Source organism: Danio aesculapii, chromosome 9 (genome assembly GCF_903798145.1).
Source record: "Danio aesculapii chromosome 9, fDanAes4.1, whole genome shotgun sequence".
Lineage (NCBI taxonomy): Eukaryota > Metazoa > Chordata > Actinopteri > Cypriniformes > Danionidae > Danio > Danio aesculapii.
In genome coordinates, this window is record NC_079443.1 from 38,565,230 (window position 1) to 38,589,293 (window position 24,064).

Consider the following 24,064-nt stretch of genomic DNA (forward strand, 5'->3'; position numbering starts at 1 on the left):
ATGCATATAATTATTAATTAGTCAATGCACTGTGAGTTAACAAGAACTAACAATGAGCAACTTCATAATGAATAAATACTGTAATAAATGTATTGTTTGATCATGTTAGTAGATGCAATAACAAATTCAACTTAATTGTAAAGTGTTACCAAAGTTCATAAAGTGTAGTGTCATTTTCCAACATAAAGACTTGTATGCAAGCAACAAAACTTAACATTAAAAAAAAAAAAAATCAGTAATTATAGATCCGAACAGCACATCTTTAAGATAACAAAAAGATCCAACAACATTTAAAACAATTAAAGACGTGTAATTTGTCATGCAAACTGTAAAACAAATCAATCCAAATGAAATATGCACAGAAGAATAAAAATAATAACGCTCTCTCTAATCTTTTTGTAGGGCCTCTATTGAATAATCTTTGAAGTTATCGATCAGCGTTGGCTCTCTGCATTTCAGTCAATCTCTGAACACTGACAGGCTCCATCCCCACATGATCCCTACGGTTGGTTTATTTACACAGCTGCTGCACATATTATTTTACAACTATAAGGCGTTTAAAAAAAAACAAAACAATGTTAGCTTTACAATATACATGTACATTACACTAACCTTTGTGTGGGACATAACTAATTTACAGCCAGTGGACTCATGCTTGGTGGAAAACATGGCTGGCATGGCATTCATTAAACAGGCATGATGAAATAACTTAGTTTTGTTTCCGATGCCCTTTAGGAACCAAGCACACCATAAAATACTACATCCCAATAAGGGCTGCTGTTCAACTGTAGATCTGCATCTGGAATGTGGGCGCGATTCCACCAGGAAGCAAAAGAACCAACATAGGCTCATTCTAAAAACGTAGCCATATATAAATTTCTGGAGATCGTGAATTATATAGCCAGAAGTACATATGGCTGCATTTAGTTTTTAATAGAAATGCTACCGGGCGGTATTACCCCGTTCCTTTTCGTGCTAACCAGCTAACTGCTTACCTCCGTGTGGAGAGTTTTCCGGCTGTTACCAGTTTGTCCATTTAGCTCGCCATGTACGTTGGTGGACTTGAGATAACCATGTCGATGGGGTTCGAGTCCGGTGAAGAGTGGTTACAGAAAGCGGGTAAGACAAAAACAGAAACCAAAAGCTAAAATAAACAAGTAAATAACGGGGTGACAATGTGGTAAAACGTGGTAAAAATCAGACGAGTGTTTAGAGAAGGGGAAGGGTGGGTCAGACGATTGGTCAGTCAATTCAGTCAGTCAAACAGTCAGTCAACAGCGGCCTCTCGTGGGTTCACGACACAAAAACTGCAAAACAAACAACAAAAAAAAAACATACCTCCTGGGACTTATTTGACGGTCTCCAGAAATGTATATAGAGGTACGTTTTCAGAACGAGCCTGGGTTAAAATGAACAGATATTCGTTTTCAGATTTTACGAATATATGATGCGTATACATTGGTGTACACCTTCGCTCATATCTCTGACGAATGCTTAGAGCTACGCCATCTGGAAACAATAATAAAAAATAATATATGAAATGTTCAGTATGTTTGAACTGGTATCTTAAATAAACTCTATTGTCCGTCTATTCTACAACTGGTGAACAATTCCCTCTTTAATATAACCATAGAAAACAAGTGCCAAGCTAATCAGTATTTCCTATATGTCTTTTCTCTTTTTATAATAAAATATAGTCCGTCTCGGTTTGAACACAGTCATATTTAATATGACCACCAGGATGTACAGTAACAGAGTAGAACATGTTTGCTTCAGACTCAAGCATATTCCACGTTAGTGCAATATTCCTCAAAATCCCATGCATTCGCAAGTACAAAAGACGTTTTCAGGGAAAGAATGACAGCATTCTTCTTGCCTAACGTGCTGAAAAATCTATATATCGCTTCTGAATAGCATCCTATTTTAAGCAGTATTTTCATCGCGAGCTCATATCCGCCCAGGAGCCACATTGATTCCGTAACTCGTCCTCTTTTGTCAGAGATTTGCCCTTCAAAGGTCGGAAGTCAGTTGGAAGTCCTTACATTTGCATCCAAAGGTAAAACAAATCCACCGTCCAAACCAAACCTAATAATGTCACCATTGATTGCACTCTTTTGTCTATTCTTTTCCTGTAGTTTCGAAAAAGAACTGTCACGGTGCGACATATTGCATGCCTGTAATGGATATTGTTGCACTGGAGGGATGTCTGCGCAATTTGGTCTTCCCGCCTGTAGCTTCAGCAGAATCTCCTTCCATTAGCAAGAGTTTTACAGAGATCAATCAAGACATGGGTATATGAAGTCAGTGTGCAGCTACACAATCTTTAAAAAGTGCTGTTTGAATCGCTTGACCTTTCCCCCAACCGGAGATACCATAAGGCATGACTTGGTCCTCGGGGAAGGAGCTTAGGGGGGAAAAATCTGCTGGAATGTTGGAACGAGCACCTCATCGGGCACGAAATGTTTGGGTTGGAAAAGTGAAGGGTTTTGGGAAGAGATGTCCGGACGGCCTTAGGAGCTCCGGATAGGATGTGCACTGTATGTGTCTCAGCTGTGGTTATAGGTTCTGCAGGGTGAGGGCGAAGAGTCCGGCCGGTAGTCGTATTTGCCCAGTCCTGTGGGGTAGTAGGTGGTGGTGTAGACGTTGGTCTGCTGAAGCGGTGAAGGGAAGTAGTTTGTCCTCTCGTCTGGCAGGAGATTGTTCTTATTCAGAGTCTGCAGAGGAAAAAACAAACAAAGGGGGAGGTTACGTGAGCTGAGAGGCTGAGGAGAGCTAACCATTAATCTTTGAGATAAAAACACAGCTGATCTTACAGGCACAGGCTCAACCTCTTATGATCTCTAGAATTCTTAAAGAACAGAATATGAGAAATGTTGAGAAGCACAAAACATGACGTTATTGTATCTCTAGGAAACACTTCAGGTTAACACATGTAGACTTTTCTAAAGGGCAAGGACGATGGGTTTATTTGTTATGGTAGATGTATAGTCAGCAACAAAACTATGACAATAAGATCATAAAAGACTGACATGATGGCTTTTTTTGTTGTTTTTACCCAAATGATAAATTTCAAAATTCAATTGAATTCACCTTTATTTGTATAGCGCTTTTACAATGTAGATTGTGTCAAGGCAGCTTCACATAGAAGATTATAGTAAATTAAAACAGTGTATTTCAGTTTTCAGTGTTTAAGTTCAGTTCAGTTTAGCTCAGTTCAGTGCGGTTTAATAATCACTTCTGAAAATCCAAACACTGAAGAGCAAATCCAACGATGCGCAGCTCCGCATGTCCCAAAGTCCCAAATTCTTAAATCCCAAGCTGCATGTGAACAGTGAAACATATGTTCTGCACCTGTATAGGAGGATGTGTCTATCCATACCTGGATGTGGCAGTAGTCTGTATTGTTATTACACTAAAAGAAACTGGAACTAGTGCTGCACAAGCACAACCCGTAAATAAAGCAGTGTTTACATACAATTTTCCCAGTACTTCTCGAGCTCCAAAGAGGTGTTTTCTAATGCAAATATGTCTGATACTCAGATAATTCATATTAATATTAAATAATATGATGAAAAGACAGCCTGCTGAACAGCCAATCAGAGTGCTCTGTTTAACTGATGGCTGATGCCAATTCTACGTGCTGAATTGGAGAAACTCACTCCGATAGAGCAGATGGGTTGCTACAGACCCAAGTTTGCATTTAAGGGTTAATGTGTTAAAGCAGAAGTGCGGTTGTAGTCTCAAACTCAGACATCCATTGACCGCTGATTGAATATTATTTGCAAATGGCATATAAGATTGAAAACGCTTCAGGAGTTGATTAGATGCACCCTACAGAATTTCTGGGTGATGTCTGTACTTTTAGTTTGCACGGGAACAATGCGAACATAACAACAAACTCCATTCACAATGAAATCATCGTATTTGAAACTGTAACAATTAGAGCTTATGATCAGCACTCATTGTTTTCAGAAGTATGTGTAGTTTACACGCATAGACTTTTGATCTTTTAGTCTATGCAGTTTTCAGTTGAAATACTAAAATGCTTATACAAGTCCCTGGCAGTCGGGAAGACTGTAAGCAGTAGTCTTAGTAATAAGTGAGAGAGACAAGAGTTACCATGACGACTGCAGCGCATCCTCAGACAACAAAGAGGACCTTGAAGCAGCAACTAACTCTTGTCTCTCTCACTTATTACTAAGACTACTACTTACAGTCTTCTCGACTGCCAGGGACCTGTAACAGATATTTGTTATAGAGAAGACGCCTGGTCCAGTGAATTTGAACCTAGGGACAACTAAGCACATTCATCAGAAATGGAGCAGCGTGTGTGTGAGAGGCTAAGGAGAGCAGGTTACCAGCATCATTCTGACCAACAACATCCCTACACAACCAGATCTACCTGAAAGTGCATCATGTCCGAAGACATATCTGAAACATCAAGAAGAAAATCTACACTTTGAACACAGGTGAACTCTTCCAGTTGGCAAAAGACATTCACCCATCTTAAAATTATTTATCAAATAATCAGTTAAAACTGATAATTTATACATTAAAGCATGTGTATTCTAGATTTATATGACATTTAGTTAATTTAACTAACCTTAGTAATAAGCGAGAGAGACAAGAGTTAGTTGCTGCTTCAAGGTCCTCTTTGTTGTCTGAGGATGCGCTGCAGTCGTCATGGTAACTCAACTCTCTCAACTGCCACTCAGAATTCAGAAGATGCAGCTAAACTGTTAAGTGCAAACTCACTATAATTGTATTTGAGTGATTCAAATACAGTGTATACACACATAGAAATAGAAATTAATAAATTAAAGTGAAACATATACAAATAATTTACTTTGTGACCCAAACTATATGTGGGATGGTCACAATACTCTTATTTGAAACTTTATAGTACTTTATTATATTTATTTGTATTATGCAAGAGTACATTAGAACATTCTGGGACATTTGAAACATGAAAATAATTATGGAATGAACATCTTGAAGGATGATGTGTTAATATGTAAACTAAACTTTACTTTATTATGAATTAATGATGAGTTAATGCATCCGCTAATCATGAACTAACTTTAACTACAACATGAGTCACAAGACTTATTGTGTGAAAAACCTTAATTACTTGTTATTACATGATTGTTTGTTAATGTATTAATTACCACATTAGTTTATGCTTAATTTAACTATTGCTCATGATATGTTACTGTATAATTATATCATGACTTTTCTTGGAGGGGCACATCATCATAAACAGATTTTTAACTACTCATGAACTCCTTATGAACGTCCGTCTGGTGTGTTTACACTGAATAACAATAGAAAAGTGTTCTGTCAACATCATCAACGGTTTAAACACAGGATTTCATGAGTAGTTAAGGATGAGTTAATGATGTGCCCCTTTAAGTAAAGTCATGACAATTATACATTAACAGCTTATGAGTTCATGTTGGTTACATTTATGTTAAACTTATACATTAATTAATACATTAATTAACAACATGTACTAACAAGTAATTAAGGTAGCCGTTATTTACACAGGAACTCTTGTGACTCATGTTGTAGTTAAAGTTAGTTCATGATTAGCGGACGCATTAATTAATTAACTCATCATTAATTCATAATAAAGTAATGTTTAGTTTACATATTAACACATCATTACTTATGTACTGTTATTGTAAAGCATTACCCAAATCACTATAAGCTTTCTTACATTTGATGTTGCACTTTTGAGCCAAAATGGGAAGAAATCAAAACAATAAGACTATTTTTCACAATTCTGTTTGGTGTCAATCGTGGAGCAGAATTTACACGCTGCACCTTTAATTATGTAACACACCACTGAATGGAATCCACAGATAAGCTGTATAATTCAAAAGTGCTGAACTTCTGGGTCATGGATAAAACATAGTGTTTGTTTATGAAATGAAGTTTCTCGAGAAATATCATTTGTCTAGCTACAAAAAAAGCTGTCGCTCAGTTACTGGAGGAGTGCAGCGATGAACGCTCGAGATTGATTCGAGTGACTCACCGAGATCTGCTGTGCAACAATTATAGTTTTCAATACCTTGCAAACAATAGCTCTAAAGGGGCTGAGATCTCCATTCTCAGTCCGAACAAGACAGATGAAATTGCTTTTTTATCCAAGAGTCAATGAGTGACAAGTGAAGGGAATGTTTGCCTGCTATTATGATACAAAATTACACTGTGGCATCTTCAGCAGCCTTTCGACAAACGCTTTCCTCTGCGAAATCAGAATATTCATCCTGATTTACTATGTAGCTCTCAGCGGATGCTTATTCAAACACCCATCAATCAGAAAGCCTCCGTGTCACACGGTTAATATCACACAGCCATCTGCACACTGACGTGCCCAGGGAATGCACGGACAGAGGCCTGAATTAGTACGTTTACATGGAAACCAATACCTTGATTTTAATACGATTAAGACAATACTCTTGAAGCCCAGCTGTCAATTAATTTATCTGTTATAATATTTTGTTCCCTTTTCATTATTTGTTTATTGTATGATGGATGTTTTGTTTCTGAATTTATGTACCTATATTTAATTTAAAAGTTTTATCTGTTGTGCTGTGATGGAAGTGGTGACCAGTGACCAGAAATGAATATCCCGGAAGCTACTGTATATAAAGGAAGCGGAAGAGCATCGTGGTATGGATGTTGGGGTGAACGTTGGCATGAGAGAGATAACTTGCTCAGCTAGTTGTCAAATAGAGAACTGAAGAGAGCTTATAACGTCTATGAACCTGTGAGGATAGCATTTTTTCCCCTTGAGTTACACCAGACTATTTGTTGCACTGTGTTTACTAATTACAGTGTTAGCCACTAAGGAGGAGATCAGCAAGTTCGTGTCTGTGGACCACAATTGAGTATTGCCAACAATCCCGGACATCCCGGATAGCGCCCTGAGAAACCAGGACATCTCAATGGCTCCTCTGGCAGCGCTGGAGCAGCGACACCTCCGGTTCTGGAGTATTCCCTGGCTCCGGTAAGATCAAACTAGTGTTTATTTTCCCTTTTGGTGAGGGGGAAGTTGTGTTTTATGCCACTATGAACACAAGCACCTACACAGGCCTTCAACAGGGTTTTTTATTTCTCTGTTCATTTTATATGGACAATTTTTGAGCTTTACTAAATTTATTAAGTTTATTTTAGGTTTGAAAAAAAAAAGGAAAATGAAAAGCTTTATTTTGAAACAAACCTTTATTTCTTTTGTTTGTATACATTTGTTTGCTTTATTGTATTTAAGTAAATTTGGAAAGGTATATTTGTACCAGGTTGGTTATGTTTATTATTTATATTATTGGTATCATGTTATGGGTTTCTTTTTGGAGTTAAACTATAATTTAAACTTTAGAGTGTTCTAATCAATAAGAATCCAGGGCCCTTCCCATAAAATAGGAGGAGGGCACTACACTCTGATTAAAAGTCTACCATGTAAGCAGGGATTTTTGATGACCTTAATCCGACTAAAGTCGAACTAACAGAAATCAAATTAAGACGTGTACTACGCCTATTTTAGTCACATAACTGAAGCGCAGTACATGTAATCAAACTATCACTGTTTCAAGTTTGACATTTACCTATTGCTTGATACTATTTGCTGGTTTGGAGAGAACCCTTGAACTCGGAGATACTTGAGCCCAGGGCTCCCGCCTGGTCAAATAGCATAGAAGGGGGTCCGAGATCAGGTAGGTCTCGAGAGCTCCCCCTGTGGTAAAGAAGGAATGGGGGAGATTGGGTGGATGGGGGATTCTTCAAAAATGAGGATAATGGAGGTAAGACAAACTAGACTATTTATTAAAGGCTTGGATTCATCTGATTGGCTTATCAATGATTATTAATGTGGGACCAGCTGTGATCAATCCTAGCACATGATCCTTTTATAAAACTTTACTTTGTAGGACTTTTTGCTACATTTTGGGACAGGACACACACACAGCAGTTGTCAGGCTTTTGAGAACAAACAAATGAGAATGGCTTCAAGCAAGAGAGCATGTTTTTGGAGTAAGTGGGAAACGATGACTATGCTTTCATCCAGTTTGTCATGGGTGGCATGACTGTAAACTTTAGTGAATGGAATGGCAGTGGTGGCCTGTTGCTTGAGAATTTGTATCTCCCGTTGTCTGTTTGCATACATAGTGTGAGAAATTAACTGCATTTGAACTTTATTTAAAATTAAAAATGAAATTCCCCAAATCAGATATGGTGCCATGATGCAAACAAACGGTTGTTCCGCGAAACACTTATGCAAACTAGCATCAAATGCTGACGTAATAGCGTTAATCGAACCATAGATATTTACACTAGATGTCACCTACACTATTGTTGCTTATTGGAAGGAATGTGTCAATAGAGCCGCCATTTTAGTACAGGGTAGCGCTCCTTTGAAATGAATGTGGGACCAAGGTGCAATGGTGGACTAGCCATCTGGAGCAATAGATAGATACACACATATATACATATATATACACATATATACATATATACATATATACATATATCTATGATCGGGAGTTTTCCCGGTTGTCAGTATGCACATCTATTTTTTTTTTATTATGAAAATTATCATTTTACACCACTTTTCTACATCAATGGATAAGTGACCGCACGGATATTGCCAACACAGAGCGTGTGTTTGTGAGCATGGAAATGTATTGTCCTCCCTCCCTGTTAAATTTGGTCTAATCCATATGTCCAGAAACACACCCCCTTTCACTTCTAATTATGACGAATTCAATTCAATTCATCTTTATTACTATAGTGCTTTTACAATGTAGATTGTGTCAAAGCATCTTAACATAGAAGTTCTAGTAAATTAAAAATGTGTCAGTCCAGTCTTCAGAGTTGAAGTTCAGTTTAGTTCAGTTCAGTGTAGTTTAAATTTCACTGGCGAAGGTTTAAACACTGAAGAGCAAAAAGGGGGTAGGATTCGAATCACGAAGGGGGTTTGTAAATGAATCTTCGTTATAAACGATTCATGTGAGCCATTGATATCCCTGCGTCTCACTGTGCATAATTTCCACCTTTCTGATCTAAATGATATATAACATTTGTAATATTCAATAATTTAGGGTGGGCAATATGCATATTAAGGCGCAGGCACTGTTATGTTATCGGGCACCCTAATAAGTTACTTTAAAAAAACCTCACGTTCACTTAGCCGACAATAATACAAGTTTCTGGCACCAGCATCTTGTCATATTTCATTTACATCTTCGCTGATTTTATTCCACAAGACCAGCATAAGTCTAGAATTTAGTGCAGGTTGGTGCTACTTTGCCTTATGGTCAGTGCAGTAAGTGACTGTATAATCATCAATAACACAAAAGTTTGCAACATACAAAATTATAAAAAAACTAAATCTTCCCTATGAAATGTTATGACCTTATCCTTGGTTTTCGTTGTTTGCTTGTTACTACTTCCAAACACAGCACAAAACTCCAGCATATTCAGATCGCCTTTAGTCTTGACTAAGTGCAGTTGAATGACTTTGTCCTGGGAGCCCTGTACAAATATGGCGGCAGTATTGATGCATGCTCAGTGCCCGTATGCCATATCTAATGTATGAATCTATGAATCGAACTATGTAGTATAACATGTAAGACAGGAACATTCATTCAGCAACTAATGTAAACATCTTAATCATATTATTGTCTTATTCAGATTAAGCCAAATAATTATATTACTGATGCCCTAGTAAACGGAGTCAATGGCAGACTGGCAGTAGGCGACTGTTTCTTGATCCACCCGCATTGCCCAAGTCTCGTAATGAGTTTGGAGTGAGTACTGGTCATGCAGAAGATCGATGGAAAAAGTGGCAAAAGGCTCGCGCAGGTGTCACAGCAAGGACACGAGGTGGAGGGAGAGCGAGCCGAGCCAAACTAATTGGATGAGCTTGACGATCAGTCACAACCAGCTGTGGGAGTCCACTGAGCGGCTGCTGCTTAAACAGCCTAATGGAGCCCATTAATAAAGACGGAGTGTGTGCCAGGAGCTGCGTGCAGCCAGAAGAGCCGGCTAAACAAGCGGCCGCAGGGAAACCCAAACCAGCTGGTGATCTCCAAACTATCAGTTATCTAGTGATGCTCATTTTCGACAAAACAAACCAGTGTGTTCTCCTACAGAGTTTGTTTCCTTGACTGCTCATAAGGTTTTCCTTTGCTGGTTGCTCATCTGTGGAGAAACCTAGAGTGAAATGTGCTATGTATTAGTTATGTTACAGTACTTAGCCTAAAAGGTGCCATATAATGAAAATCTGGCTATTCCTACACTCTCAGCTGTCACCTGGGTGGTACCTTTTCAGGTCCATATTAATACCTCAGGGGTACATATTAGTACCTAAAAAGTACAAAAGTGCAGAGATGTATAAAGTACTAGAGACTCAGCCTTAAGTAAAAGTACAAGTGCTCTTTAAAAAAAAGTGACTTGAGTAGAAGTTGATGTGCTCTTTAAGCACCATACTTAAGTGGAAGACCTAAAGTATTCAACATTTTTTCTACTTAAGTATTGCAAGTAGTTTATTTCAAAATTTACTGAAAGTAAAAGTACAAGTATTGTGTAATGTAGTTATTAAAGAAAGCAGTCAAAAGACATCATATTGTTATGTTTATTTTAAATATCTTTTTTGGGGGCACATGATTAAGCAGAACGAAAAGAAGCATGGCTTACGATACTGTTTTTCTCTCGCACTTGAACCACAAATCTTTAATAACACACACCTTTCAAAGTTGTGTGTCACAAAAACACTCCGTAATCCACTCAAAACGCTATTGAAACCCATTTTCGGATCGCAAATTACCAGTTGCACATGCTGTAAACAGAAGTTCTAAACATTCTACCGGAAGACTCTGGTCACTATGGCACCCTCCATGCAGCAGCCAAGAAAAAGGTCTATAATTGTAACCAGTAGGGGTGTGAATCTACACTGGTCACAGGTTACAATTATCATGCCATCGATTTGGTTCAATTCGATATCTCGGTGCATCTCGGTGCATTGACGATGCTTTCCATACATAATTAGATTTCTTCTTCACAACACAATAATTGTTTTTATTAAAATCTATAAATATATTTATATATTATTTGTAATACAATTTTGTTCTTTAATACAGCAGTAAGATATATGAACTGTACCCTATTGACCTGCTCAAAGAAAACACTCTTTCTAAATGTATCAAACAAAACTCCAATACATGCACAGAAGACAGCATAAGCATTTATAGCAAATAATCTAATATAAATATTATCCCACATGCTTTTTGAGCCCTGACATGATTGGTTATTGTCTTCACCAGCTCAACAGAAAGGGCTGTGATCGGCTTTAGAAATGAAAGCGCTGTTCTCCGATGGCGGCACTGTAAACTCCAACAATCTTCAGCAGCCCTGCAGTGTCTCTATGCTGCCACATTCAACTCAACTCACAAAACATATGTGAATGTTTCATATTACTTAAACATGCTTACTCCGAATATATATGAAAGACACTTGTTAGATTTTATAGTGAGCAGGCGTGAGGTTCAGCTGTGTCCTCTGTGTCATTTTCTGTCTGATTCAAGCTCAAACTGATACGGCTAACAGCTACTCTGGCCTACAGTGTTTACACAGCGCAAAAGTGAGTGCTTGTAGGGGCGTGACACTTTTCCTGGTGATGTGGAGCTGATCCGCGAACCACAGCACATTATGTTAGCTCACCAGAGAGAGAGGGTGGGCCTTTCCGTGGAACTAGGAAATATGACAGTCATTATTTATGTTAGCTGAGTAGCTGTATATAATCAAAGTAAGATATATGAAAAAATAACATGATTTTTTTTTTCAAATAAAGCATGAGCACACATTGCTTTGCATCTTATAAATACAACCAAGCCTTAAAAATACACTGTGGACCACCCCTTTAATGCACGTTTATACTTTGTGTCATATCACTCAGCTCTAACTGTGATTTTTTTTTTCTGGGTTGAAAGGGTGGATATAAATCAGGAAATACAACTAAATGCATCTCTGTCTGCCCCTTTCGCTGGGTATAATTACAATTTAGCCTATATTTTATTTACAGTAATTAGCTCACTTCGTCTTAAAGTGTATTTCAGAGTACATCAAACAGTGTGAGCATCAGAATCATGAGCGAGAGGAGAGCTCATTAATATTCAGAACCCTTCCAAATATGGTAAAAACTGAGCTTTCATTCTAGGGCCAATTTCTAATCATATAAATGGCCTTGTAAAACGATTTCTGGAGTTTGGAGTTTTTGCACTTAACTTTACTATATGTGGATATAAGAGATCAATTTAAACATAATGTATCATTGCATTCTCTGGCACCTTTCACGTGTAAAGACTGTATGAAAGTCATCTATAGCCAAATCACCAAGTCTACTGTTCCAACTGTGCTATTTTACACTATTGCTGCAAGTGTTTTTTGATGTAGAGGATCAATCAGGGGGAAACTAAAGATGAGCTCCTCAACACTGCAGGACTGATATATTGACACTTGCTTGCTGTCAATACATTTAAAAACAATACATATTTAAGGTATATCAAAACTTATTTCATCATTTTTCAAATGTTTTCAGTACTTTTGTCATATTTTTGTCCTAAAACTCCCCTGATATATTTAGCTGGTCTATATTGTGACTTTGAGAAGTGAGCACAGTCTAGTACAGAGTTTTAAAGACAACTACAAGTGAAATCGAACAGATTAAAATGTTAACATGCTTATTTTTGCTTTTGCACCAAACTAAAATAAATGCATTCAGAGCACAAAAGGAAAAGGCTGTTAGTACGATGACAAGATTTACATTTGCATTTAAACATAACGATTAGCAAATCCTTATAAACAATCCAAGTGGAAGTACAAAAAATGCTAATGTTTTTCTGAGGGACTCTTGTGGGTTTTGGAACATTAATGTTCTAAATAGTTACAAATATGGAGAAAGATATAGACTTTAAGATTTCACAATAATATGCGCAAATTTGAAAATTTTCTGTGGGTGTTTTAGTGTATTTGTATCATATTTATGTTACAATAAATAATTTGATCTATACATTTCTAAGGCAAACTAGTCAAAAACCTGAGCTAAACTGAACAGAAACCTCCTGGGACTTGATTTCTCCAAACGTTTCAATGAAGGGGGTCACTCTCTCAACCCTGGAATCCAACTGGGCTACTTTTGGGCAAGTTTTGAATAGCACTCCTGATTTGTAAATGCACTTCTATGAAAAGTAGTAAATGCTGGGCAAGTGCTTAGTGGTACTCTCTAAATCTGTTTGACTGAGCATCCTGAACAGGACATGCAACTGCGAAAATCCACAGAGATTTATGTGCACTTCCAGGCCAGAGATCTTGTCCAGATCTACATTAAAATCTTATCCCGAGCCTCACCGAAAATCTGCACAGATCTATGTGCATATTACATCTCCAAAGTTCTACATATCCCTGCCCTTTGAGTGTTCACTAAATGTATATATACATTTTTTTGAATATGCGTTCAGAATTTTAAATAAATAAAAAAAAATCAATCAAAAGGCTGCATATTGACACCACATGAATATCTGCACATCTGTACAAGAGCTTTGAATCAAGTGAAGCTTCCTATGCTCACTAAAGCTGCATTGGTTTGATCAAAAACCAAAATCATTTTTTCAGGTATTTACAGGGTTTACAGTAACATATTTTCAAATATTTTAAAATGCTATTTATTTACAGTATGTGATACCAAAGTTGATTTTTCAGCATCATTGCTCCAGTCTTCAGTGTCACATAATTATTCAGAAATTGACTATTTTATTTTTTATTATATTGGGTCTTTATTAATGTTAATGGCACAATATGAAATCCATGATAAACATTATATTATATTTCAAAATAACATTCCATAATTCATTGCACATTGTGAATAAAAACCGTCACTACAGAGAAAAATTCCTGAGAACTGCAATAGACCTATAGGTATGTGACTCTGCCAAGATCTCAGGTAAAACATACATATATACACTTATCGAGCACTTTATTAGGCACACCTGTCAAACTGCTCGTTAGTCCAAATTTCTTATCAGCCAATTCATGCAGCAACCATTATTATATGTAGTAACCATTACTATATGCCTAAATAATAAGATATATAAACATTAATTTCAATAGTTTATTAATCATTTACTAACTCATTCTGAATGATCTTAAAACCTCCAACTACTCATAACCTGCTAGGGCTTGAGTGTCCACATTTTAGCTCTTAAGTGGCTATTTAAAATATGTTTAATGTTTTATATTTTGTTACAGACATGCGGTGTCATCCTGCAACTGATTTGCAGCATATGAAATGTCCCAAACCCTATTTTTAACTGTCCAAAATGGGGGAAAAAAATGTAAAAAAAAGTTTTTACTCTCTAATAATCAAAAAAGTTCAAAAAAGATTTCTATGTTACATATGCATTTAAAAAATTCAGGGAAAAGTGTTTTATGTAAATTCGGACCACGAGCTCACATATAGACATCATTTTTCTCTAAATGTACATCATATCAAAAGATTTTTATTCTAATTAGGTTCCAATAAGCCCAAATAGCAAAGAGAAATAAAAAATGAATATAAAAAAACACCTTGGGCCTTAAGAGGTTAAATACAAATGGTTTGTAAATAATGCAATACTTAATTTAGTAGAGAAAAATCAACCAGACATAAATTATGAAAGTACAATTATTAAGCACATTATAAATGTAGTTACAAGTCAAGAATACAGCATTTGTAGCAGCAGTTATAAACTGCTTACTAACGTTTATTAATGTAGAGTTAATACTTAACAAATAATTAATTCAATAGATGCTAATGATTAATAAATGATTCATAGTGTGTAGTTATTATAAAGTGTTACCAAGATGGGTAGACGTCTAAACATAAATGTCTAAGCTAAAACAAGGCTATAATAGAACAATCTATATATAGAGAGAGAATATTAATATAATAGAACAAAACTAGACTAGTCATCAAATACACAGATTATACAGATTCAGGTATAGTCATTCATTTCTATTTTTTTGATGACTATTCTACTTTTGGACTGTTGTTAGATGTCTTTTAGATTTTCACTGACAGCCCAAACTTAGCCTTACTTTAGCCAAGACATCTATTTTTTCGATGTCTACTAGGCTTCTTTTAAACATGCTTGCTGGATTTTTATTTCATCATTTTTATTTACTCAATTGATGATTTGAGTTTGAGTCTGACATGAGTTTGAACGCAGCGACACGATCAACAAAACCCAAACTAAACTAAAGTAGTGTTGATTTGAATTGACCGTAATCAGCTTTTATCGTAATAAGCTTTTTTTTGGTCAACTGACCTTGAACTCCATGGGTGTGTATTTCTCATTCTTTGGTGTGGTGTTGCCCTTGTAGTTGAGGTGGTTGGGAGTGGTGGGATGGATGATGGCAGACTCCTGCGAGGGCTTGTGGAACCGCTGACAGTAAACATACACCAGGAAAGACAGCAGACCGGCACCAAGAAAACACGACACACCTGTCGCTATCAGGTGGAGCAGAGTGAACCCTGGGGGGACAAGAGAAACCAACATTACCACAACCATTTGTCTGCAAACAACTGTAATATATTGGCACTCTCATTCAGTAAAGATGCTTTTTTTTTTTTAAATCCCCCATGTCGGTGGAATTGCATCCCTCATCATTAACGCTACATGTCCCACAGCCGTCAACCAGGTGCTAGAGAGCGTCTGGCTGAATGATGCAGTACCGAGGGACAGCGCTGTGATTAGCCGGTCGATGTGACGGACCGGGCATCCTGCCGGTTTGACCCGTAATGAGTGCGAAAATGTGATTGAGGAGAGCAACCGTTATACCCCGTCATGAACTGCTCTAATTGGACAACGATCACTCAGGAAAGCACCACAGCTGGAGCATGATGGGTAATATGTGCTGCCACCTGGAGAACCACCAAACTGGCACTGCGGCGCCATCTCTGCCCCATGTGGCCTGGATCTGCAACCTAAAAAGCACCACTGCGGCCTTTCATGTGTTTGATAGACTGGAAAAGGCAGCACCTCTGCATGGGAGCGCAGCAAGAGCCACGACACATGGAAAAAAAAATTCAGCAATGGTGAAGTTCACTCATTAGCAATGCCATTTCTTGCTGATTTTGGGATGGGAAGGAGCTGAGGTGAAAACGACACACAAGCAACACACTAATACATGTCTTTGAGCATTCAGCATGCATGCACATGCGCATACTAACATGCACTCAATGCAAACAAATCTGGTGAAGCACTTACCTCCACACTGCTGGTCCTTCTCATAGCTGGATGCTGGAAGAATAGCTGTGGAGAGATATGGAGATGTATATAGTTAAGGGCTGTTCACACAGGATGGGCTGATGACGAACATCTTTCAACTTGACACATCATCTTAAAAACACTGTGATTTTGGTTCAAGATGCATAGGAGACATCCATCTAGAGAAGGAGCTGTCAACAAGTTTTGCGTCAGAATCTAAATTTGAGCTCTAGCAGTAAAGAATGATGCTGAAAATGGCTGTGTCTTGGGTTTGATAGCCAGGGAATGCATGAACCGATGAAGGGTATACTATGAACTGCCTTAAAAAGGTGACTATGGAATGATTATTCTAGTTGCATAAATCAGTGTCTGAGAAATTTGAATTCAATTTATCTTTATATCTATAGCGCTTTTACAATGTAGATTGTGTCAAGATCAGCATGGTAAAGTCTAGATCGGATATGCGGCCGACCGGAAGTGAGTAATGCACATCAATATAGCAGCATGTTTTTATGACACTGTATAACAATACAATTAATATTTTTATAGTACTGTGACGGGTGGGTTTAGGGTTGGGGTGGGGGTAGGCGTTAAAAAATACAATTTATTGGGTAGTTTAATAGATAGCATAAATAATACTCGGTACAACTACTGTTTTTACATTACTTTGACGGTTGGGTTTAGGGTTGATGTGGTGGCAGATGTTAATAAAATACAATAAACAGGAAATTTAATAAATAAATAGTTCACGTTAACTTCCCGCCACAACCATATAAAATCTAGCAACAACCGATCAGGATTTGGGGCATGGTCCTGTTGTGGAAGAATTTACTTCCTGGTGTGATAGATTTTCTCTCCAGTTGAATGTAAATAAAACAAAAGACATGGTAATAGATTACAGGAAGGCTCCTCCTACACCCAGCATAACAAATATTAAAGATTTGGACATTGAAATTGTTGACACATAAATATCTAGAGGTCATTATTGACAATATGTTGACATTTCAACCTAACACCGAGGCTGTCCATAAAAAAGTTCAAATAAAGTTTGGGTTTGTACCTCTATGATGACACTGTTTTTATAAACAATTTATTGAATCCGTTTTATCTTTCTGCATTGTAGCTTGTTATGGTAATCTGAGTCTGTCAAATAAGAACAGGTTGAGTAGCCTTGTGAAGGTGGCAGGCAAGATCATCAGTTTTAATCAAACCGGTCCAATGATAATTTACCATAATCATGTTTTAAAGAGAGTTCAGGGTATTCTATGCACCCCAGATCACCCATTGTACTCTGTGTTTCAGCTGCTGCCATCATCGTTTTAGACTTCCTATTTGCAAGATAAATAAAATTAGAAATTATTTTATAAAGGTGGCCATTAGGTCATTTAATAAACCTAAAATGCACTTAAAAATGATGTGTTGTATGTTGTGAGGTAATATCTTGTTAATGCGTACATGGAACTTCGCCTGTGTTATGGCACCTTGCTGCAATTTTAGTTTCCCTAAACAGAATAATAAAGTTGAGTCAAAGCAAACTAACATAGAAGTAGAAGTTAATATAGCCAAAAAACTGGGTACTGAAAATGATAGCAGATTTTTTTCTTATTTAGAAGTCATATACTGGTCATTCTGTACATTATACTGAAATGTATTACGATTGCTGAGAACTGTATAGAAGCAATAATTTGGACCATGCTGCTAAAAACACTATTAGGACACATATGTTTTACAAAAAAGTGATAATTGGTTGTTTTTGCATTATTTCGAGCAAATTCGTTCTTCAGGTTTGAAAAGAAATTTTGAAGCTGCATCATGGCGATGAGATCCTTGTGTGAATGCCAGCATGTAGACTGGATGTCTGCACCGGCGAGTACATTGTGACGTTTTGGAGCTTTCAGCATTAATTCATGAAAAAGACTTGGTTTTAACCAATCAGTGTGCTCTATTGTGTTATGAGGTGCAACTTCATTAATATGCATGATAGCTTCGAAGACTGTTTTTACCTGTTACAGCGCTCAGACGGCAGAGAGATGCCACAATGTGTTGCCAACCATAACTAAAACAAGTGGAAGAAGAAGAATTGTTTGGAGACACGGATAGTCAGTGTTGCTTTAATAAATGTTTTGTTTCCAATTTCTGCTATGAGAGCGCAGCTGGACTTGTGGATTACAAAGGTCTGCTAACCCGCGACAAAAAAAAAACGTTTGTAAGGAACATTTTTTACCCAAGAGCTTTTTGCATCTGGTAATGGTGAAATCCGGATTTGCCACTCTTCTTCATTTAAAAAAGACGGTGTTGGTGTTGACAGTCCTGTCTCTATGGATTTGGTAAGTGTGTGATCAGTGTTCTTTGTTTGTTTGTTCAGAGGCAAAGTTAGTTCATATGGTCAGCAGTTCTCTTTCAGTTTTTAAAGACATACCCTAGTCTAAATGATTAATGATTACAAAGTTTACCGTACATTAATATCACCACAATATTATGGACTGAAAGATCCGCTGTAAATGCTGCTCTCCGAATGTAAACATGTAAACAATCAAACAATTATCGTTGTGTGGAATTTTCACTGCATTTTGTGATAGGATATTCACACATGGCTTTCTGATGCTACCTACCGAGAGCATGTAAGTTACTAAGAAATGTGAAGGTTTTTTTTTCTCCCATTCGCCATGCGGTATCAAATATTCCTCTAAAACTACACTCTTCCCGCAGTTCCTCGCATCCAATATCTCATTTGTCATTGGGGGCATGCATCAAATGTTCCTAATTGAAAGTGCCAAACTACAGTTAAAGTCGACAAATTAAAATAATTTGATTACTGACGTCCATGTAAATATAGTCACTGTCTTTCTCTCCTGAGTCTGTGTGTTGTTTTGCCTCTGTGAAAATCAGCACGTGCCCGAACTGAAACTCCCAATTTTATGCAAACCCTTCCCTCTTTCACCACTCAACACTCCCACCTAAACAAAGCTGGACTCACCCACTTTTTTATTATTGTTATTACTATTGTTATTATTATTATTATTATTATTATTATTAATGGTAATAGTAATAAAAGCAATAATGACTGGACTAATAATTTTATTTGAAACTACATACAATAAGTAATAAATATATATTTAACATATTTATTTAATAAATGCTGCCTTGTTGAACAGAATAATTTTATGTAAAAAAAAAAAAAACCCTGAAAAAAAAAACAATCTCAGACATTTGACCTGTAGTGTATATGGTTATTTTTATTTTCATTAATGCACTTAGGATGTTTTTTGCCAGTTCTGCTGCCTGATTCTGGGTTGTGACCAACCCAACCAAAGAATTATGGAGGAAACGTCCAGTATGAACGACCTACCTTCTGTGTTTTTTTCTCTCCCTACATTTATTGAATTACAGCCAAAATGTCAATCATTCTCTATCTTCTTTCCCTCTCGACTCTCTACATTCAAAAGCAGTCTTCGTGAAAGTAGGATGATTCAAAGAGCTGTAGATGTGAGAGTTGAGGAAGACAGTCTCCTGTTTTATACCTGAGGGATGAGCAGGGGCTCGACGATAAAGAAGAGAAAAACACATCAAAGCCTGTCATCGGGTCACATAAAAGTGATGAAATTATTACCACCATGCTTCCATTAAGTATTTAAACACGCTGGATATGAATGGCAATGCCAGTAAAACAACTGCAAGCTATTTCGCAAAAAAATGCTCGTTTAGAGTAAATATTCCATTTGGGTTGAAGTGATGAGGTGCATTTCAACAGAAACACATTTGTCACCGCTGCAACAGAGTCTGAGGTGCTCCATTACCACTCAGAGTCATGCTTTTCAAGCTCTATCTGAAATCTCCACAAAGAGTAGAAATGGGTATAGGGGGCTACGGGGGGAGATGTTTTGATTGAGATGCACAATTCTCCTTGATCTCCTCACCGTCTAAGACACCTCAGGATTTTGGAAGCCGTTTCCCAAAATTGGAGAGAAATTGTATGTGAGGCTGCCTTGTGGCATAGCATTAATATTAATTAGAGTGCCTGATTCACTTGGTATTCTGCTCTGATAACTCGTGTTCTTGCAGGCTGCGTTCAGTTCTTCACTTTGAACACTTCCACTCCACCAGCCAGAGTAATGAATAAACGCAAGTAAACATATTACATCTAATCTATTAAAACAACAGCGAGTTTGACAGGGTTTAAAAGTGTATGTTTATTTATTAAGAGCAACATCGCAATTGGGAAACGCTTTGCTTCGTGATGGAACAGTCAAATGGAGTGTGGATATATACATATATACACAGTTGAAGTCATAATTATTAGCCCCCTTTTGATTTTTTTTTTTCTTTTATTAAATATTTCCCAAATGATGTTTAACAGAGCAAGGAAATTTTCACAGTATGTTTGATAATATTTTTTTCGGTAACACTTTATAATAACTACACACTATGAACCATTTATTAAGCATTTGCATCTAGTGAATTTATCATCTGTTAAGCATTAACTCTACATTAATAAACATTAGTAAGCAGTTTATAACTGCAGCTACAAATACTGTATTCTTGACATACAACTACATTTATAATGTGCTAAATTAATGTTACTAAATTAAGTATTGCATTATTTACAAACCAGTTATTTAAGCATAGTTGGTTGTTTTTTAAGATCATTCAGAATGACAATTTAATGACAATTAAAGTCTCAGTTAAACTCTAAACAGGAAAAAATAACATTAACGACTTTATTCATTCCTATTCGTTTGAAGATACACAAATGAAACTGTACTTCCAATGAAAAATAAGTCTTTGCAACCTAATCTAAAATAAAATTATTGTACAGTTTAAACATTGCATCTGATAATATTGTTAATTATATTGTTGTTGTTTTATCCAATTTTATGTCATATTTGACACTCCTGTTATACTCCAGCAGTGTTTAAACTTTACAGTAATTTTACTTTTTAGATAAGATTGCAAAAATTATTGTTCTTTTGATATTAAGCCTTTTATTGTCATTTATAAGGGATTTTTAAATATTATTTATGGCAAAGATAAAATGGCAAAGATAAAATAAATCAGTCATTAGAAATGAGTTAAAACTATTATGTTTAGAAATGTGCTGAAAAAAATCTCTCTGTTAAACAGAAATTGGGAAAAACATAAACAGGGGGTCTAATAATTCTGACTGCAACTGTATATATATATATATATATATATATATATATATATATATATGCATGTGCCTGTGTCTAGCTGTCTCTCACCTGGGATCTCATTGCAGTCTCTGTGCTGGGAGCTGTTTCCCACACATGGCATGGATTGAGCTCCACACACTCGACTGCGCAGCTGCAGGCCTGAATCATCACACTCAGACCACACAGACCAAGCCATCCAACCACCTGCACACAGACACAAACACAGTTCACTCCAAAAGCAACATTCTGTCATTTACTCGACCTCATGTCATTCCAAACCTGCATGATTTTCTTCTGTCAAGCATTAAATTAAAAAATCATACAATTTTATAGTGTTCAGAATGACTTGTTTAATAAGTGTTTTTACAAAACTGCTTTTTTTAAGTCCCAAAATGGCTTGTTTGCAGGCCAACATCAATTCGATTCATGTTTATTTCTATCGCTTTTACTATGCAGATTGTGTCAAGCAGCTTAGCATAGAAGTTCTAGTAAATTGAAACTGTGTCAGTCCAGTTTTGAAGTTAGGGTTAGTTGAAGTTCAGTTTAGTCTAGTTCAGTTTAACATCGAATCTGTAGCCACAGAAAACTTCCAGATTTTTGAGCCCATCATCATTCAGTCTATTTACTTGTAAATAGTCTAGCCTATTTGCATGTAAATGTGTTTAAAATATATATATGTATATATGCAAATTTTAGATCATTACTGCTGAATACTATTTGTAAAGTAATATTTTTTGTCTTTTAGTGGATGCATTATACAGTATGAGAGCTACTGTGGCTTTGTTTACCAATCAAGTTGTTCCTAATGCTTTTGCATTGTAGGGAAAAACACTCTTCTCTCTAATAAATGAATAAATACTCATTTATTAATACTTATTAATACTATTAATAATAAATGCTTTTTAACAAAAGTTTGCACAGAAACACAAAGAAAGTTAGCGATTCCTCAGATTCTGTCTGGCCCCGCTCATTAGTAAACTGATCCAGTTCTCCCTGTTTGACTGATCGGATTACAAATGGTCAGTTGATATACTGCCATTTTCATCTTGTATTCAGATGGTTTCAGATATGTCTCCTATTACTTCTTGTTTTCAGATTTTCATACCTTCTTTTCTTATTTCGTCAAGCCCTGAGTGCAACACATGTGGATTGTAGATCATAGGTCTCAAACTCGATTCCTGGAAGGTCACAGAACTGCACACTAATTAAACACACCTGATCCAACTAATCAAGGTGTTCAAGATTACTAGAAACTATTAAGCAGGTGTGAGTTGGAGCTAAACTGTGCAGAGCTGTGGCCCTCCAGGAATTAAGTTTGAGACCATTGCAGTAGATGATCTTTTTTAGCTGTTCAATCATAGAGTGTACACTACAGATCTTCAATTATATCCATAAAGGTCTTGAAACTTGAGAAATTAACACTTTTGGGTCGAAAACTTCAATGAGAGCCTTGGACATCAATCGAATTTGGTATTAGTGGCTTCAGGTCTCAGATCATTTAAAATAAATGTTTTTTTTTCTTCAAATAGGTCATATAAAACCTGACTGTTATAAGATGTAAAGAGGTTACAGTGATCATCAATGACAATGAGTGATTATTGACTCATACTTCATACTTGTGTGTTCTTGTTAAGAGCATTTTTCAGTCACATAGAAATCCATCTTACATATATGAGATCCATCAGGAAAACCCATAGGATTTATTTTAGAGTGTATTCATGCTCTTCTTCTTCTAGTTTTTTTTTTTTTTTTTTTGTTGTTTGTTTAGGAAGAAGCCCTTAGCTGGTGATTAGGTAAACAGTGTTGCTGACAACACTAGCGAATTCATGACTTTTTAAGCTATGGATTTCATTTTTTATTGAGTTCACGTTGAGCTATTTGTCCCATTAACTGGTCACAACGGGAAGCCAAACAAATAACTTGTACCCATTAGGCAGTTAATAATATCCCTTGTGCACTGTTCAAATGTACTATCCTTTTGTTATGTTAGGGATGAAAACATCCACTGAATTTAACTGCTGTAAAAATGCATCAGATATATAAATATATTTTTTTCAAACTTCTTTGCATAATCTGTTAATCAACCACAGTCCTGATCAAAACTACTAAACTGTTTAGAAAATGACAGGACTTTAACTCTTTAATTGCCAAGTTCACAAATGATGTCACAGATTTGGTGGAAAAAAAACAATCTAAATGATGTATTTTAATATAAAAATAATTGTAAATTGGATTTTTTCCCTTTTATCACAGTCTTAGACATGTGAATGATTAGCAACAACATTGGCTTTGATGCATTGTCAGATTTTAATTTACTGTTGAGCAATTTAGTAGTTTTGACCAGGGCTGAGGTTGATTAACATATGTAAAGTTAAATAAAAAAGTGAATTAATTATTTAAAAGAAAACTCAACTGTTTTAGAAATAGGCACATTTTACAATTCCCACATAGAGTTAAACAGTTGAGCTTTGCCCTTTTTGAATCAGCCCACATGAAAATAAAATCTCATTATATATATGAAAATAATCTCATTATACTATGCTCTTGTGTGATAATCAAGGAACTTTGCTGTTTTACCAAGGCTGCAGC

At 36.4% G+C, this 24,064-nt stretch overlaps 1 protein-coding gene across 2 annotated transcripts in view; it reads right to left on the reverse strand.

Annotated features, from left to right (window-relative positions):
• Positions 1-289: 289 nt before the first annotated feature.
• Positions 290-24,064, reverse strand: part of sema5ba (sema domain, seven thrombospondin repeats (type 1 and type 1-like), transmembrane domain (TM) and short cytoplasmic domain, (semaphorin) 5Ba) — a 286,878-nt gene continuing 263,103 nt past the window's right edge. Inside the window, exons 20-23 of one of the 2 annotated variants that reach the window (XM_056465656.1) lie at positions 21,545-21,679; positions 16,305-16,349; positions 15,363-15,568; positions 290-2,714 (exon numbers count right to left, since the gene is read on the reverse strand). In XM_056465656.1, the coding sequence (XP_056321631.1) occupies positions 2,547-2,714; positions 15,363-15,568; positions 16,305-16,349; positions 21,545-21,679 (554 nt within the window). In that variant the 3' untranslated portion in view covers positions 290-2,546. The remainder of the gene's footprint in view (positions 2,715-15,362; positions 15,569-16,304; positions 16,350-21,544; positions 21,680-24,064) is intronic. The other variant, XM_056465657.1, reaches the window with a different exon arrangement.